At 37.2% G+C, this 17,766-nt stretch overlaps 1 protein-coding gene across 1 annotated transcript in view; it reads left to right on the top strand.

Annotated features, from left to right (window-relative positions):
• Positions 1 to 17,746, top strand: part of arhgap39 (Rho GTPase activating protein 39) — a 30,210-nt gene extending 12,464 nt beyond the window's left edge. Inside the window, exons 3-11 of the mRNA XM_047818629.1 lie at positions 4,270 to 4,656; positions 6,640 to 7,801; positions 10,208 to 10,372; positions 10,574 to 10,973; positions 11,159 to 11,232; positions 12,450 to 12,649; positions 13,365 to 13,456; positions 14,599 to 14,768; positions 16,141 to 17,746. Of these exons, the coding sequence (XP_047674585.1) occupies positions 4,270 to 4,656; positions 6,640 to 7,801; positions 10,208 to 10,372; positions 10,574 to 10,973; positions 11,159 to 11,232; positions 12,450 to 12,649; positions 13,365 to 13,456; positions 14,599 to 14,768; positions 16,141 to 16,335 (2,845 nt within the window). The 3' untranslated portion in view covers positions 16,336 to 17,746. The remainder of the gene's footprint in view (positions 1 to 4,269; positions 4,657 to 6,639; positions 7,802 to 10,207; positions 10,373 to 10,573; positions 10,974 to 11,158; positions 11,233 to 12,449; positions 12,650 to 13,364; positions 13,457 to 14,598; positions 14,769 to 16,140) is intronic.
• The last annotated feature ends 20 nt before the right edge of the window (positions 17,747 to 17,766 follow it).

The raw sequence follows: 17,766 nt of genomic DNA, 5'->3' as shown, positions 1-17,766 counted from the left end.
AGCATCCATTAACTCACCATTGCTTTATACTTTATATTCTATCTGCACTTAATCAGCTACCAGATCTCTCTCCAGGTTTTTTATTGCACAGATAGCCTTCAGTACAACCTGCTTCAACCCACACATCACCCTTATACATGAAAATATTTCAACATAGATACCATAGAGCCATATTTATCATATAATAATAGAGACCATGGGTTGCGGATTAGCCATATGATCGATATCAATCAACCCCCGTTATTCTGTTGATCTGATTCATAGAATAATATACTTGATAGCAGAAACAAATCACAACTAAAATTATTTTTATTTTATCACATTACCATCCATATAGACAGAACTCAGGAATTAGCATTAGCAAGGGCTCTTATCAAGGGCATTATCATAACGTCATTGCCTTACTTTCTTAATTAGTTTATAACGAGAAAATGTTTGTTGTACTTTATTAGGAAAGATTGCTTAAAAAATTATCTCAAGAGTAGATGAAGCTAGCTAGCATTATTCGAATGGTATTTCAGATCAGAACCAAGCTTTTCTGAGTGTTCCTCATTCAAACAATGAATATATATATATGCTAGTTTTTATCAGCTAGACTTTCAGTTTCTTAGATAGGTCTTTTATAAGCCTCTCCCCTCAGTAGGTGTTGATTTATTGCATTAGGTGATCTATAACCATTATCTTTCTTTTATCTAAAGAGGCTTAACATTTAATCAAATTGCACTCAAGTACACAGGCATCAGAGACCTATGTGCAGGCTGGATGATAGGTTTAGCATTTTAGCCTCTACGTTTGACTATTAGCAATTCTATCTAGCCTATAAGCTACATTAAACTGGTTAAAAGCTAAGTTATAATGCTATATAGAGAATCAATTAGGCTCATTTTGATGTAATGAGTTCTCATGAGCTTTTAAGTTGACCAGCACCTACAGTATTATCATTGTTAGCATCATTAGCTGCTTTGGGACTTATCTATCATTATATAGCTTTAAGTAAAGGATGTTATTTAAAGCATTGCTTTACCTGGTTCTCTCAGTCATGGTTTATACAGTTAGTGTTTAGAAACAAGAGCATATTCCTATTTTAAAGTGTCATCTGAAGAGACAAACAGCACCGAATTTGTTCATGTAATGTCCAATAGGTTGTAGACACAAGTCTACTAACCAACTGCCAGAGGCAACTATGTTTTGGTTTTCTACACAGATAAATTAATTTTTATCAATGAAATATAATTTATTTAGTAAATAATCCTGCATGCATGAATACAGCGTAAAATGATAAATAATGTATATAATAGAGGATATATTACAGAAATAAACTAATCAATTAAGATACATATTTTTGTGATTTGTTTGTGTGTGACACTTCTGGCTTTCAATAGACATTTTATGGATCTTAAAAGTGGTGAGAAGATGCCTTTATTTGTCACATATATACTGCAGCACTGTAAAATTATATCCTTTGCATATTTCAGCTCGTCTCAGAGGTTGGGTCAGGGATAAAGGTCAGCCATGATACGGAGAAGAGAGGATTAAGGATTTTGCTCTAGGGCCCAGTGACAGCTTGGCAGTGCTGGGACTTAAACATGCATCTTCCTGGTCAAACTTACTGTATGTTGCCTTAATGGTAAACAAAATGGTAATGATGAATGGTAATGTAAAACAAGCGATATGATTTGCTAAGCTAATGTAGTTAGTGTTATTCGGGGTTATTCAAACATTCATTTATTAACAAATGATATGTTGGATTTTTTATGGATTGTATTTACATTTAATGTTGTTGAACATCCTCAAGATAAGTTAGTTCCTGTTATAATGGTTTTAAATGTCATTCATCTGGTATATTATTTCTCTTATTTAGTGAAATTATCTATTTTTTTAATCAAGCATATTAATGTAATGATATTATACCAGGTTGGCTTCTTTGTGAATTTTGGGAAGATGATATAAATTAGTAACACTGGCATTTCCATTATCTACTGGCTTGATTATATTACAGGCATCTTTCAGATATTGTTTCTTATATTAATAAGTGCAATTGCTGGGTTTTGAGCTTCTGTTCCCAATTTTCTTTTCCAGATATTGCTAAAAAAAAATAGTAGTATAATATTTTAATGTCAATGTCTATTAAAAAGTTTCAATGACTATTTCATGAATCTGGATTATGTATTTTGGACATAGATGTACTGCCTAAAAGTATTAAAAAAAAATATTGCCGCCTCCATGAAAGGGTGTCTCTAGCTCTCTGTCACTTTAACTGCACTTTTATAGTTACAGACTGGCTGGTGGCTCTCTCCTTCTGTAGTTAACATTTATACAAGAGTTTAGTGTGAACTTGCAGCACAGCAGCAACAAGGAGTATATAGTGTTAGCGCAAAGTTAGCCAGGTTACATTAGCGATTAGCTTCTCAAAGCAGTCAGTATGGTCATTGATGTAGATTTAACAACGTGTCTGTATATGAATTTCTTTAAACCCAACACTGTTGTAGCTTGTTTAAACAAAGAAATTTACATGGTTCACATTTTGATTGAACGCTTTATATTTTATATACATAAACAGGGAAGAAAACAGTACTTTAAAGACTAATCCAAGTTGACAGGTCAAGAGGGTGTTTTTGGTGCTTTCTGCCCATCAAATTACAATTTGCCGCTTCACCTCAAATGCTGTATTATATTTTGCAAAGGGAATGGAGGAGAAAAAAAATGCTTTGCTGTCTTTAATATTGTTTATTATATTGATTTGAGGTCAATCATGTGGACATTAATATAATAAGCAGGAGCAACAGCAGAAATTGTTATGCAGCCTCTTAAGTCCAGCTTCTGAATGAATTGAGTAAAAAAGTGGATTAAACCCATATAATCTTCGACCTTTAAATAAAGACGATATGGCTGGTGAGTCTCTTCATTTTTTTCAATCTCAGGTTTTAACAGAAATGGAGCTAAATAAGTTGGAAGTTGCAGTTTAGTTTATGTACTGAGATTATTACTGTTTGATAGCATGCAGCTGGAGCATAGGAGTCAGTGTAGGGGTCAGTTACAGCAATAATTGTAAGTGTATTAAAGAGCAAGATAAATTTTATCTAGATTCAGATAAAAGTCATTCATCAATTCAATTCAGTTTATTTTTATTTCACTTTTAACAGTCGATGTTGTCTCAAAGCAGCTTTACAGAAGCACAGAGACAGAGTAACAGCTGTAAAGTTTAAAATTAACTTTTTTATCTCTAACATTTATCCCTAATAATCACACCTGAGGTGACGGTGGTGAGGAAAAAGTCCCTGAGATGATATGAGGGAGAATCCTTGAGAAGAACCAGACTCAGAAGTGAACCTCATCCTCATTTGGGTGACACTGGACATAAAATAATGTCAATGTAAATAATGTCTTTTCTACAACAGTTTATATTCGAGTGGAATTGTGTAAGAGCTCCTGAGGAACTAACAGCTCAGCTTCATTTCTGAGTTCATTACAGACTTAACACTAATTCATTCCTGATGAAGTCTTCAAACTCACTGATGAAGACCCGAAAACAAAGCTGACCGACACAACGGCAGTTCAAAGACGGCGTGATTGTCTTCAAATGGTTATATCCACAGTAATCTAAACTAATTCATCAGTTGTAAAAGTTGTAGGATGTGAAACCAGAACATGAAATATTGCATTCATTTCAATGGTGGTTCATTTTTAAATCATTTGAAAACATGACCTTGTTTTTTAATGAAATATAGATTCAGAGACATGTCAGAGGCAAAAGTATTCATTATCTTTTTTTTTAAATATGCTAATTGTATTTTCCTGTCACTAGGTCAGAATATATTGATTGAGAACAGACTATATTCTACATGCATTCATTGCTTTACATATTGAGTGTATAGAGAGGAAATCGGACATGATAAAGCTCTCTATTACACTTCAGACATTCAGCAGGATTAAGTTACCCTCTGTCTGGCTTGGAAGCTTTCCCAGAATTTCTTTTAATGCTCAGATTAGCCGGTGTTGGTACAAATTGTATTGAGAGATTTGGGGATTGATATGAATAAATAATTAGTAATGGATGAAAAGTAAATTGAGGCTATAAATTGAGGATATACTCGATTCACTAGTTTTGTTTTTTTGGGCATTTAAATTGGTTCTACAGCAAGACTGCATCACATCACCAACCTATTTCTGACTCCCCTTATTTCTCCTATCCTTCATCTTGACTTGAACAATCATGACTTTTTTATATACAGTACGTGCTTTTCACGGCTTTTGATTTGCTGTGTTCAGGTTGGAATGGGTGGAGATCATCGAGCCTCGCACACGGGAGCGCATGTATGCCAACCTGCTGACGGGCGAGTGTGTGTGGGACGCACCAGCTGGTGTGAACATCAAACGTAGCGGCCCAGACCAGTGGTGGGAACTGTTCGACTCGAACACCTCGCGCTTTTACTATTATAATGCCTCCACTCAACGCACTGTCTGGCACCGCCCAGAAGGATGCGACATCATTCCCCTCGCCAAACTCCAGACTCTTAAGCAGAACACAGACACGCCGCTTCCTGTTGCTTCGGTTATCAGTGGATCGGCTGACAGCAGCCCTGCTCGCAGTGCTGTCAGCACCACATCTTCACAAGAGCAGGAGGATAAAACAGCTCCCCGAGAGGAAGGAGAGAGGTGAGAGAGAGAGACAAATAAAAGAGACCAACAGCAACTTAATTATTAGAAATACTTTTTTTGGCTGAATCTACAGAAAATGAGACATTTCCCAATTAAATCTGACACCATGTCCACTTTGTCTGCAGAACCACTGGAAAGAAAAATATGGCAACGCTGTCTTTGAATTTTGAATCAGATCATTGCTCATCACTCAAGTGTATAATTGGTCAGATTCTATCTATCTATCTATCTATCTATCTATCTATCTATCTATCTATCTATCTATCTATCTATCTATCTATCTATCTATCTATCTATCTATCTATCTATCTATCTGTCTATCTATCTATCTATCTATCATCTTATCTGTGTGTAGATAGATAGATAGATAGATAGATCGATCGATAGATAGATAGATAGATAGATAGATAGATAGATAGATAGATAGATAGATAGATAGATAGATAGAATTTTAAACCCATTATATTATTGCATTTAATATATATACTGTATATATATTATAATATAAGATGTTCGCTTCAATTCACTTCGCTTCAACACTTATATAAAGATTCAGGGAAACGAAAGAGGGGGAGTTGCTGATTGTGGGTGAAGGATAGAGTGAGAGTGAGCGAGAAAGAATGTGTAAATTGATTAGCAGCTCAGATACCATGAATTATTTATGAACAAAGAGTAACAGTGGTCCCTTTCTACGAGTTTCTTTCTTGAGAAAAAAATGGAATTAGAAAGGGAGAGAGAGAGTGCATGAGAGATGAGCTGCCCAACTTCTAAATGAAGCACAGACAGACACACACACACACACATATACACACACACACACACACACACACACACACACACGTTCTTACATACTCTGACACAGTCTTGGCTATGTCAGCAGGTCTGGTCATGGGGAGTTCTCAGGCTGTAAGAAAGTGCTGAATTGATTTTAGACTACTGTTTCACTGCTTTACTTTAATACCGAGGCAAAGGCCTGCTCTATACACTTTAATCCCTGGCAAGAACTCAAGGATTTGTATAGACAATGACCCTGATTCATCAAAGTTGCATATGATTAAAATTCGATCGTAAAACGAACATTCGCATATTTTGCATATAAGAACGCACTGATTAGTGAAAATGAACATTTTACTAACCTTTAAAATGTTTCATTTGCAGTTAAATGATTAAATTATGCCGTGTGTATTTATAAGCTTGTTAGTTCTGAGGTTGAGTAATTGGTGCATTCGTATACAAGAGCTGCCGTGAAGCTCTGACCAAGATGCATGGTTTTATTTGACAGTCCAGCAGCTCAGAGAAATGAAAATGTCATCACACAAATTATTATCAACCCAGAACAGGCCAGCCACCGTTTGGCTTGGTTTGGTTTAATCCTAATTTTCTTTCAGCATTTTATTTATATTAAATAATAGATTTGCATTTTTGCTGTATTCATGAATAAAGCTTCATCATAGTGGCCGTATCCGGCGCTTTAAATGTAATTTTTATTGTATAACTTTCTGTCAAAATAAAAATATAAATATAAACAGTTCTGATAATAGTTTATATTTTTGCCTACATTATGCAAAAAAACTTATTGCAAAGGGCACAGATATGACCAGTTAACCAGGCCTTGTTACAGTTAATTGACTTCTTCTAGTGTTTATACAGTATCTAGGATAACTTACTCGCTGATTTTATTTCCTGTGCTTAATACGTATAAACTTGTATAAATGAAGGTGTTTAGTGTAAATTCCAGTATATGAGGGTGAACTGGGGCCTTTATATCATCTAATAATCTACATTTCAATGTAAAATGAATTGCGTTCATATGCAATATATATTGAAGCTTGTGTATCTAGAATATTCTGTGATTGCTACACTGTATGGCCAGAAATATGACATCCAACTTTTGTGGTTGTTTTTAACCATTTATTGTGTTATAAGGATAAAATGATGTAATTGTAATGTAAAACATCTTTGTCTCTACTTGTTCATCAGTTTCAGATGGGGGACAACGAGCAAGGACAGGATGTTGATTAAAGTATCTGACAGGGAGCCCAGTTACCTGTCACAGGGCAACGGTTATTCTAGCTCTTCCCCACGCTCCAGACGCTCATCTAGTAACACTCTTCCTGAAGCGGAAACCACTCCTCACAGTTTGCCTGACCGTCGGCAATCACAATCTCCTTTTCTGAAGAGAGCCGATTTTGGTGGAACTCAGAGGCGTTGTTCAGGTGACTCTCAGCCTCCTTCGCCACGCTATGCTTATGAACCCCCGCTCTATGAGGAGCCTCCTTCTGAGTATCAGTCCCCTCCCATTTATGAAGAACCACCCACTGATATGCATTGTGATCCTGGCCTTTATGCCTCAGATAGGTCACCAGCACGCAAGCCTGGCCTTTACCATTCTCCTAAACAGAGTCCGTCTCCTTATGGCCAGCTGGTGTTGACCAGACAAAGAGGGTCCACACCTGAGAAGATCTCCAACCAAGCAGAGCGGGACTACGGTTTTAGTGGGCGGGATTATAGTTCTGCAGGGCGGGACTATAGCTCTAGTGGACGGGACTACAGCTCAGGTGGGCGTGATTATAGCTCAGGTGGGCGGGAGTACAGCGCAGCAGGGCGGGAGTATGTCAAGCAGCTTGTGTATGTAGAACAGTCAGGGTCTTCTCCCAGGTTTCGGACAACAGATCGTTTTTTAAGCTACGGGAAAGCTGCCCAGGGTGGTCTACCTGCTGGAATGTGTTATGGTGGCTCTTTTACTCTCCAGCATAGCCATGATGGTGGTGGAGGTAATCGAAAACGTAAAAATCGCAAGCCTTCCTTGCCTGGAGGGGAAGGAGAGAGTATTGGGGTGGGGGTAGGAGTACACACACAAGCACGACTCGCCTGGGAAGCCCAGCAGCTCATGCAACAGCGTGGAGGTGGTGCCTTGGGAGGTAGTACTAAGGATGGTTATGAAAGTGATGGCGCGTCACCTTTGCCACTGCCAGGGCCTGTGGTACGGGCATTCAGCGAAGATGAAGCTCTAGCCCAACAGGACAGCCACTGGAAACGTACTACATTAGACAGACTTGCATTTCCTCAAACGCTGTTAGAGAAGAGTCTGTCTGTACAAACCAACCTGGCATCACCTGAGCCTTACCTGCATCCCTCACAGGTATAACACACATATAAGCACATGAAAACTCATTCTCTTGTAACAGTTTTCTTTTCTTTCCCACAAATAAGGTTACATTACGCATCATGACATCTATTGCTACTGACATTTTTTTTTCTATTTCATATTTTATTTGTATGACAAATATCCAGTAAATACACACACAATACACACTCTATAGAATAGACCCTAGACTGGAAGAGCTGTGGAAAATCAGAGGCTCATTTCAAGGCACTGTTTGTCATGCCAGGCATTCATTAGTGTCTTTTCATTTTAGAGCTATCTGACATTCCAGTGTTCCCTCCAGCGTTTTTCTCTTTTATGCTTTCACACACACACACACACACACACACACACACACACACACACACACACACACACACACACACACACACACACACACACACACACACACACACACACACACACACACAATTAATCCTGTCTACAGTCAGTACTTGAGTCTTGCAGCAGTAATCACATCTTTAGATAATAATTTAGAAAGTAAATCTGATTACATTCATACAGTTTTGTTACATTTATTTTCAGACAGTGTGATTTTTAATTAATTCTGGGAAATTATGGAAGTTGTATAGTTCTAATACTCTGCACACACACACATACATACACACACACACCCACACACACACACACTAAGCTGTTATAAACTTCTGTTCGAATCAGTTAGCAGGCTAATTAAAACTGAGGACGAGCAAAAAGAAACGGAAAGGAAATATGAAATGGCAAATAAGCCAACAGAAATCTTTCAATTATGTAATACAGAGGTTATGTACACATTTATAACATCAGACATACAGTATTTCATATATTATGAGGAGACACTTGTTTTTAATAATCATGGTTCAAACAGGGATATGACTTTATCATTGACTTTATCATTTTTTTTCACTGCTGTTTTGTTTTTACATTTTTTGGTCTCTGAGAAATGACCTAGCATGTCACAACATGCTAATCACTTATGAAATGTGTTCCAAACTTTATATAAAAATATTTTTTATAAACATTATTATTATTATTATTATTATTATTATTATTATTATTATTATTATTATTATTGATCCATAAATGAATTATGTTCTAATTCATTTTTAATGAATTTAACCAATTTAAACAAATATAAATATCCAGAAAAAAGTAAAGTTCCAAATGCAGATTATATCAACGCAATTCAATTTTATTTCTATAGCGCTTATAACAGTGGACATTGTCTCAAAGCAGCTGTACAGAACATGAAATTTTTATGTAAATGTATTTTATTTTTCCCTCTTTATCCATAATGCGCAAGCTTGAGGTGACTGTGGCAAGGACAAGCTCCCTACAGATGGTATGAGGAAGAAACCTTGAGAGGAACCAGACTCAAAAGGGAACCCATTCTCAGTTGGGTGACACCAGAGAGTGTGATTATAAATTATTATAAATACCAGAGAGTGTGATTAATGTGAAAATAATGTTCCTTCTACAGTCATATACAGACAATTTGGAATTATAATTGAGCAACTCATAAATTAACAACTCATGAGCAACGGATAAATTATATCAGAGGTTAAGCTGATGATAGATGATGAGTCAGATGATAGATACTTAACAGAACACGATCGTTCTGTTGAGGACGATGACTGTAAATGTTTCCTCGCTGTAGCACTTGCCACGTGTGAACTCACCAAAGCGCCCTTGCTCGATCCAGGGACATAATAAAGCAAAAAACCTTCAGTAATGACTCTGCTAGAAAGAGCAGACACCCTTGAAGGGTTAGATTTTTTTATCCAAATAATAAAAAAAATGTAAGAATTAAAAAGGGCAAAACAAATTCACAATAGTAGGTTGCACAAACAAATGCAGAAATGCACATCAGAAACTATGCAAAGACTTCATGAAGACAGGGGCTTGAGAGTGAGAGTTGAGAGATTATGAGTGCTGCTGAGAATTCGAGTGATGGTGCACTCTGGTGGTCGTAGGAGAAAGTACGATGGGTTTCATTGTTTCATAGACTTTCAATCTTAAGGAGATGAGGGAGGGATCGTTGCTCCAGAATTCTTTTTTATCACTTATTTTAGAAACTCAGTCTCTGCCCTGCTTCAGCCCTGAGGCTGTCTCTTGTTGAGCTCCCTTTTCACCACCTCCTATGTCTTTCTCTCTTTCTCTCTCTCCCTCTCTCTCTCTCTCTCTCTCTCTCTCTCTCTCTCTCTCTCTCTCTCTCTCTTTCTCGATGTCTTTCTTCTCTGTGCACATTGTGCTTCAAACACAAATTGTTATTACTTTATAATGCTGTTTATATCTGCGTTATCTCTCTCTCTGTCTCTCTCTCTCTCTCTCTCTCTCTCTCTCTCTCTCTCTCTCTCTCTCTGTCTCTTTCTCTCTGTCTCTTTCTCTCTCTGTCTCTGGCAGTCAGAAGATCTCGGTGCATGCTCACAGTTTGAGGCGAGCCGCAACGCTCGGAACATGATGCCCAGTGCTAGTTGTGGTGTGTTTCCAGAATTTTCTCTTCGAAAGCCCTCTTCGGAGACAGACATTGAGAACTGGGCTTCTAAGCATTTCAGTAAACATACACAGGTACTTATACTCCATACATGTGATTATACTTTTTCAAATTTTACAGATAATGTTTAGATGTTTAGAGACATAGACTGTGCCTGAAATGAAAAAAATAAAAGCCGCTGGGTTGTATGAGGATTTTTCTTATTAGGAAGGTAACATTGTGCATAGAGTCACCAGCATGATATTGATGACAGTTTACCAATTGTTATCTCTCAGGGTTTGTTCAGAAGAAAGGTATCTATTGCAAATATGCTAGCATGGAGCAGCGAGCCTATCAAAAAACCTATGATCCACACAATGGACCGTACAGTCAAGCGTGAGGCTGTGGAGCTCTTCAAGCACATCCAGACATACATGGGGGATCGAAAGGGTAAAGGCGAACCTCTGGCAGTGGCTCTGGAGATTGCAGTAAGTGGTTGGAGCAACCAAGGCCTCCGTGACGAGCTCTACATTCAGTTGTGCCGGCAGACCACAGAGAACTTCCGTTATGACAGCTTACAGAGGGGCTGGGAGCTCATGGCCATCTGTCTGGCATTCTTTCCTCCTACACCACGCTTCCACAACTACCTGGAAGGTTACATTTACAGACACATTGATCCACTGAACGACACTAAAGGTACTGTATGAGCCAGACATACTGTACAGTTTTACTAACCGTACTGTGTTTCCGGTGATAATTTCTTTTTTGTGATAACTTGTAAAAGATTGTACTTCTTAAATATTAAAATATGTTGATCAAATTTGTTTATCCGGTTGTCTGAGTTTTGACATACTGATAAGTATTTATGTGTATGCATGCAGGAGTGGCTGTGAGCAGCTATGCTAAGTACTGCTACCGCAAATTACAGAAAGCTGCATTGACTGGAGCGAAAAAGGTTGGTGCCTTCAATTCTTCTTACTTTTTTCCTTTGCAACTTCTGATATGATTTCATATGTTGACGTATTTCCATTTGAAACTGGAAGACACCACTTTGAACTGCTCGGCAGTAGAGTTCGAGATATGACAAAACACATCTTAACAAGCCTAGTAAATAGAGATTAATGCGAGTTTCATATAAACATATACTGTACACTATATGGGCAAATGTATGTGGAGTACTGACCGTGACACCTATATACAGTATGCTTCTTGAACATCTCAGTCCAGAGGCATAGCATTAATATAGATTTGGCCTTCCATATTATAATGTGCTCCAGTCTTAAGGGAAGGGAATCTACTAGATGTTGGAGTGTGATTGTGAGGAATTATGTTCACTCATTTAACTCATATCCAATCAGTTTTCTCATCCCAGTGGTGCTCTTCTGGGTTGACGGGTGGTTAGAAGCCCAGTTCTCAATGTCAGTCTTGAAAGAGGGTTTTCACAGAGAAAATTCTGGAAACACACCACAATTAGCACTGGGCATCGTGTTCTGAGCTTTCTGGCTCACCTCAAACCGCAAGCACGCACCAAGATCTTTTGAATGTGAGCGACAGAGAGCTCAAGGCTTTCGAGTTCTTCCACAAGTATGGCAAATCATGTCATTGGGTTGGCTTTCCATCCTTGACTCCCATATTTTCAAATAAAAGCATCTCCTGTGAAGAGCTTGTTTCCAGATTTATATTTTATCTATCCTTTTGAGTTTGACTGAAACATTATTCTTAAACAATGTTCAGTGGCGTAATGGCGCTCTGCTCAGGCCCCTTTAGTTCCTTTACACCTCACTTGGCAAACCTTAATATCATGTGCAAGGCCATTGTGATGCTGCAACTGGTTGGGCCTGTTAGGTCCAGTTAAGGGAAATCATAATGCTAGACGATCATTTGCAGCAGTCTGGGAAAGAACCACATATGGAGGCCATGGTCAGATGTCCATATACCTTTAGCCACACATGGTATATATGCATACTGCATATAGAAGATGTATGTTGATTTCTTTAAATCCTTTACGTACATATGTGTGTGTCCAGGTGTGTGTAAAAACTAAATATCTATCTATCTATCTATCTATCTATCTATCTATCTATCTATCTATCTATCTATCTATCTATCTATCTATCTATCTATCTATCTATCTATCTATCTATCTATCTATCATCCATTTGTTCAATCCAGGGTTTAAAAAAGCCTTGTCTTGAGGAGGTAGCTTACGCTCGTAATGCCATCTTTAGTCTCTCTATGTTTGGCTCTTCTCTGGAAGAAGTGATGGCAATGCAGAAGGAGCGATACCCTGACCGACAGCTGCCATGGGTACAGACCCGTCTGTCAGAGGAAGTATTAGGCTTAAACGGAGACCAAACAGAGGGTATCTTCAGGTAAGATGGTAAAACCATAATGCCTAATTGATTAAGTGGCAATGAATGAATGAAAACACAATCTGTACATTTATTTTCCACTACAAAGTCTTTTTATGATATATACTAGTTCTTATTACCAACACAGCATCACAAAACAATAAATACTGGCAGAGAAATAATCGTTGTACAAGTTTACTATCATTATACTGCAATAAATGTGCTAAACAATTTTGTAAACAAATCTGTAAAAAAAGTTACATACTGAGAAAATATACACAGTATAAATTAACTTAAAAAATAAATATTTGAATTGTCTTTGGTACACTGTGGAAAATAAAGAAATAACTTGGCAGATTTTTCATGCCTGTTATTATTATTTTTTTAATCATTTTTTTCACTCATGCTTTAGGCTAAATATATTCAGTACCTAATGAACCTAAATACAGAAGTAATCAAGTTTTTGTTTCAAATCTTGTCTTTACTTTACTTTTAAGACTCACTGCTTTGTCTTTTTTTAATTAATTATTTATTTTTTTGTTGTTTCACAATAATACAGCAGGAATAAAATATATCAGCTGCATGTCAGGCTCAACCCTGAGCAAGAAAAAGGTTTAACTCAAGATGAATAAATGGGAAAATCTTGCATTGTTCCTTGGATTACAGTCAGTGTTAGAAACGTTAGAATAAAATGTTAGAATGTGCTACAATTTGTTTGTGAACGTGTATTTGGCAGGGTGCCTGGAGATATAGACGAGGTAAATGCGCTAAAGTTGCAAGTGGACCAGTGGAAAGTGCCAACTGGCTTGGAGGACCCACACATTCCGGGTATATTCTGATACAGTATATTGTAAAATGTTTAGAAATCAACAGGTTAAAAATAAAGAAAGAAAGAAAGAAATGCAGTTATTCATTGTTTTTGTTCTATTATATACTAGCATCCATCATATGAGAAAAATAACCATCTATTTATCAATCAAATAAAATATACAAAGACTTTGGCACACACACATATTTCTCTTTTGCAGACACAATGCTCTTTCTAACACAAACACTCTCAGAGACAGACACACACACACAAATGCTTTTAGCCTTGGGCAATTGCAGTGCTCCATTTCCCACTGAATATAAATAGCTCAATCTCCAAGTGCATTATAGGAAGAGAAGAAACAAACCCCCTTTACCTCTACAGAACATTTAGGCTTTAGTTTGAAATGTTGGATTTTCTAGCATTGATTTAAATACATGATTTCTTTTATAGCTATTTATTCTCTTACTGGAGATAAATGTAGTATATATAGTGTAGAGTAGCATGACACAGAGAAAAAATACCTGTTGTTAAAAATCAACTGGTGTCGTTATAGAAAATCCAGATATCATGCAGGTGAAGGAGCTTAATATCGTGGATTAAGTTCAGGGGACAAAGTTTCCGAGTTGTAGCAGTGCGATTGGTTTTGAGGATATTCATGGGCACGGCATGCACTCAGGAACTTAAGAAAGTCACACAAAAAGGGATTTCAGGATGAGCTGAAAGCAGCTTTAGTGAGATGAAACAAATTTGTCAGCCAATTCAGTTAAGTAGGGTTCTCTGAAAAACACCATACCCATACTGAAACACGGTGGTGGGAGCATTTGGATACGGATCTGCTTTTCTGCACATTGTACTGTGGTGGTAAACATCATCAAAGTAAATATGAATCAAAGAAGATGTTTCAGCAGAAAATAAACTGAATCTGTGGAGAAGATGAATTTGTCAGAAAGAAAAAATTCATCCCAAGGACCTGAGTTGAATCCAATTGAAAATGTATTGACCCTCACAAGTTTGAAGAATTGATGATGATTCACCAAGAGGAACAGGACAAAATTTAACCACCCTGATGCTAAGAGTTAAATAATTACTTTTTGCTAAAGAGGTCTCAAAGCTTTAAATATTAATGTTACTCATGGCTGTCCTTTCTATTTTTTATTAGCATCATTGTTGAAGCTGTGGTACAGGGAGTTGGAGGATCCAGTAATTCCTCACGAGTACTATGAAGAATGCATCTCTAACTATGACAGTCCTGAAGCTGCTGTCAGCGTCATCCATAACCTTCCTCACATCAACAAACTGGTGCTCTGCTACCTCATTCGTTTCTTACAGGTCAGCCTTTCTGTCAGGGTTTCTATTACTGGGTTAATCAGAGGTTTTCAAAACAACTGTGTACAAAAACAGAATGCTTGTGGTAGCTCAGTGTTTAAGGTGTTGGTCTAAAAATCGGAAGGTTGTGAGTTTGAATCACAGGTCCACCAAGCTGCTACTGCTGGGCCCCCGAGCAAGGCCCTTAACCCACAATTGCTCAGTTGTATAAAATGTCGACTCAGCATATTTGTAATTTTATTATTCTTTTGGTGCAATTATACCTAATATGGCACTCATCTCTTCTGTGTCCCACAACGTTCCCCTGCCACACGTGGTACACATATGTTGTGGAAACTACAGTAATAAAGACATCTTCAACACAAATGCATGTGCAGTTTACTCTACTTCGCATTGCATTCATGTTAAAGGGAATCACAGGCACAGTTCAACCTAACAGTCTCAGGATTGTCAACACTTCCCGGTGCACACGACGGCTTTCACATTACCAATTTTTCACTCTGTTTCTGACTAATTTTTATTATCTGCCAGTGTGAAAACCCTCTGAGGAGATAAAAATTGAGTTGCAGGACAACCTGAAAGCAGCAGGAAGAACAATTACACAATAAGCAATAAAAAATTTATTAGAAGGTTCTTATTTGATGCATAACAAATAGTGCTGGTTCTGAAAGGCACTGAATGTGAGGAAGATCAAGTAATATATTCACGTGTGAGCCTGACCAAAAGACTGGCTGACGTTTTATTTTTTTCAGCCTGTGAGTTTATCAGCAGTAGCTTAATTAAAATGTGCAGGTAAAATGTTACTTTCAATTAGCTAGCTCATTTCATGCTTAATGATGATTCCTATCCTTACAAAGAGTCTCTAAAATAAAGGTTCTAAGCCTGAACCTTATTTAATGACATGGTACATATAAATCAATTATTCTCAGTCTTGGCTTGATAGAAACACCAGTCTTTCTAGTTTGTGCTTTCTTGCTCTTTGTGACCTTAGAAAACAATGCATCTACCTTGTTGTAGGTTTGTCTTTGTTTTGTTCTTTTATATTCTAAATCTTCAGCAGTATTTTCAAATATACCTGAAACAGTCCAATTTTAACCAGCGTTTAAATTCATGACAGCTGTGAGATCTCCCTGAAAATACCTTAATGTTTAAAAACCATCTGTTCTTGTTTTTCTGTTGTTATTTGTCTGTAAATGAAGCGTAAACTCGTATTAGCTGCTCTATATAAAGCCATGAATGTAAACCAGGATTGCTGGAACCATCAACATATTAGAAGGAGGTTTAGTTAGGTATCTGTTTGTTGGGATTGGTTTTAAATACAGTAGAAAGCCTGTTTTCATACATTACTACCTGCTTTCTCTGTTTTCACATACAGGTTTTTGCTCAGCCTGCCAACGTGGCTATCACTAAAATGGACGTGAGTAACTTGGCAATGGTGATGGCTCCCAACTGCCTGCGATGTCTGTCTGATGACCCGCGCATCATTTTTGAGAACACCCGCAAAGAAATGAGTTTTATCCGGGTGCTCATTCAGCACCTCGATACTAGCTTCATGGATGAAATTCTATAGTCCACACACTTACAGTACACACACATATACATAAAGACCTACACGCATACACACATACATACACATGCACCACAGATACATAAAATTACATAATAATTAAAATCTGATGGACGAGCAAAACCCAGTCTCTATATTCAGAAGTAGAACAGGAGGCATGAACCCTAAAATACTGCACTGACACACGCTCACAAAAGCACAAATTGAATCTGTTTGACACACAAACACATCCAGACACACTTAGAAGACAACACATACATTCCATTTGAGCCCCTTTTATAATTTCTGAATGTGTTCGATTGAGGATGTGAATGTATAGTGCTGTTTTTGTGTGTTTGTTTGTTGAATGTCATGTGAAAACGTGAGTTTATTTTTTTTTTTGTTTTTTTTTAGCCGACTGACTTATATAACTGTCGATAACAGTCTAATTGATTTTATACGATTAATTTATTTTTTTGTATTTATTTTAACAGGTGTTTATAACTACTGCCTTTGAAACAAATCGTCAGACTCATGTCGAGTGCGTGTGAGTGCGTTTGTGTGTGTGTGTGAGTGTAAGAGCAATATGTTTCATGTACTAGTTTTATTTAATGGAAATTGTCACCACACACTCTTACATAATCATAGCCATCACATAGATGCAGAATTTACCCTGCCCTAGACCGCCTGACAAAGACACACACCGATTAGACCTGGTGCTTTAAATAATGACACATAACACAACGCCTTGCACTACGTCCTCACTTCCCTTCAGGAGAAGCAAAGGAGAGTGAAACAGAAGTATGAAAGATGGAGGGAGAGGCAAAGGGATCAAGGCAGAAAAAAAAAACAACAACAAATATTATTATTATTATTATTATTTTTTATCTGCACATGAATCATGTCATGGAAGTAATCTTCACCTTCATCTTTACCATCATAAAATATATAAAAAGATATTTAAAAAATATATATATTTAAAATCCAATAAAGGAGTGAACACAAAGTGTCATATAAAAGATTAGTGGAATTAAAAAAAATGCTTAGGTTTGCGTCTCATTTTTTAGTAAATAATAACTATTCGAATGGAGACTGAACTAAAGGGAGTCCATTTGAATCGTGGTTAATTGAGAATGATCAGAGCTGAGACTAAAAAAAAAAAAAGAAGATAAAACACTGGACAGATTACGACGAACAGCATAGTCAGAGCAACAACACAACCACACGTGCTTCAATACACACACATACACACATATATACACACACAGTTTACCAGGGACAAGGACAGAAAAATCAAAGAAATTTAAATCACATTAGCCTGCTCACAGGTCTGTCTTGCATTTTACAGCTTTTCATAAAATCAGGCTGAAATCCCCTCTCCCTCCTTTTTGGTCTAAGATCTAATGGTGACTCTGAAAGTTAGGGTAAGTCTGTCTGAACGTTGTTTAATAAAAC

The sequence above is a fragment of the Tachysurus fulvidraco genome, chromosome 9 (genome assembly GCF_022655615.1).
Source record: "Tachysurus fulvidraco isolate hzauxx_2018 chromosome 9, HZAU_PFXX_2.0, whole genome shotgun sequence".
In the NCBI taxonomy this organism is placed as follows: domain Eukaryota; kingdom Metazoa; phylum Chordata; class Actinopteri; order Siluriformes; family Bagridae; genus Tachysurus; species Tachysurus fulvidraco.
The sequence above is the reverse complement of the archived record's forward strand: the minus strand, read 5'-3'. Positions and strand labels throughout refer to the sequence as shown.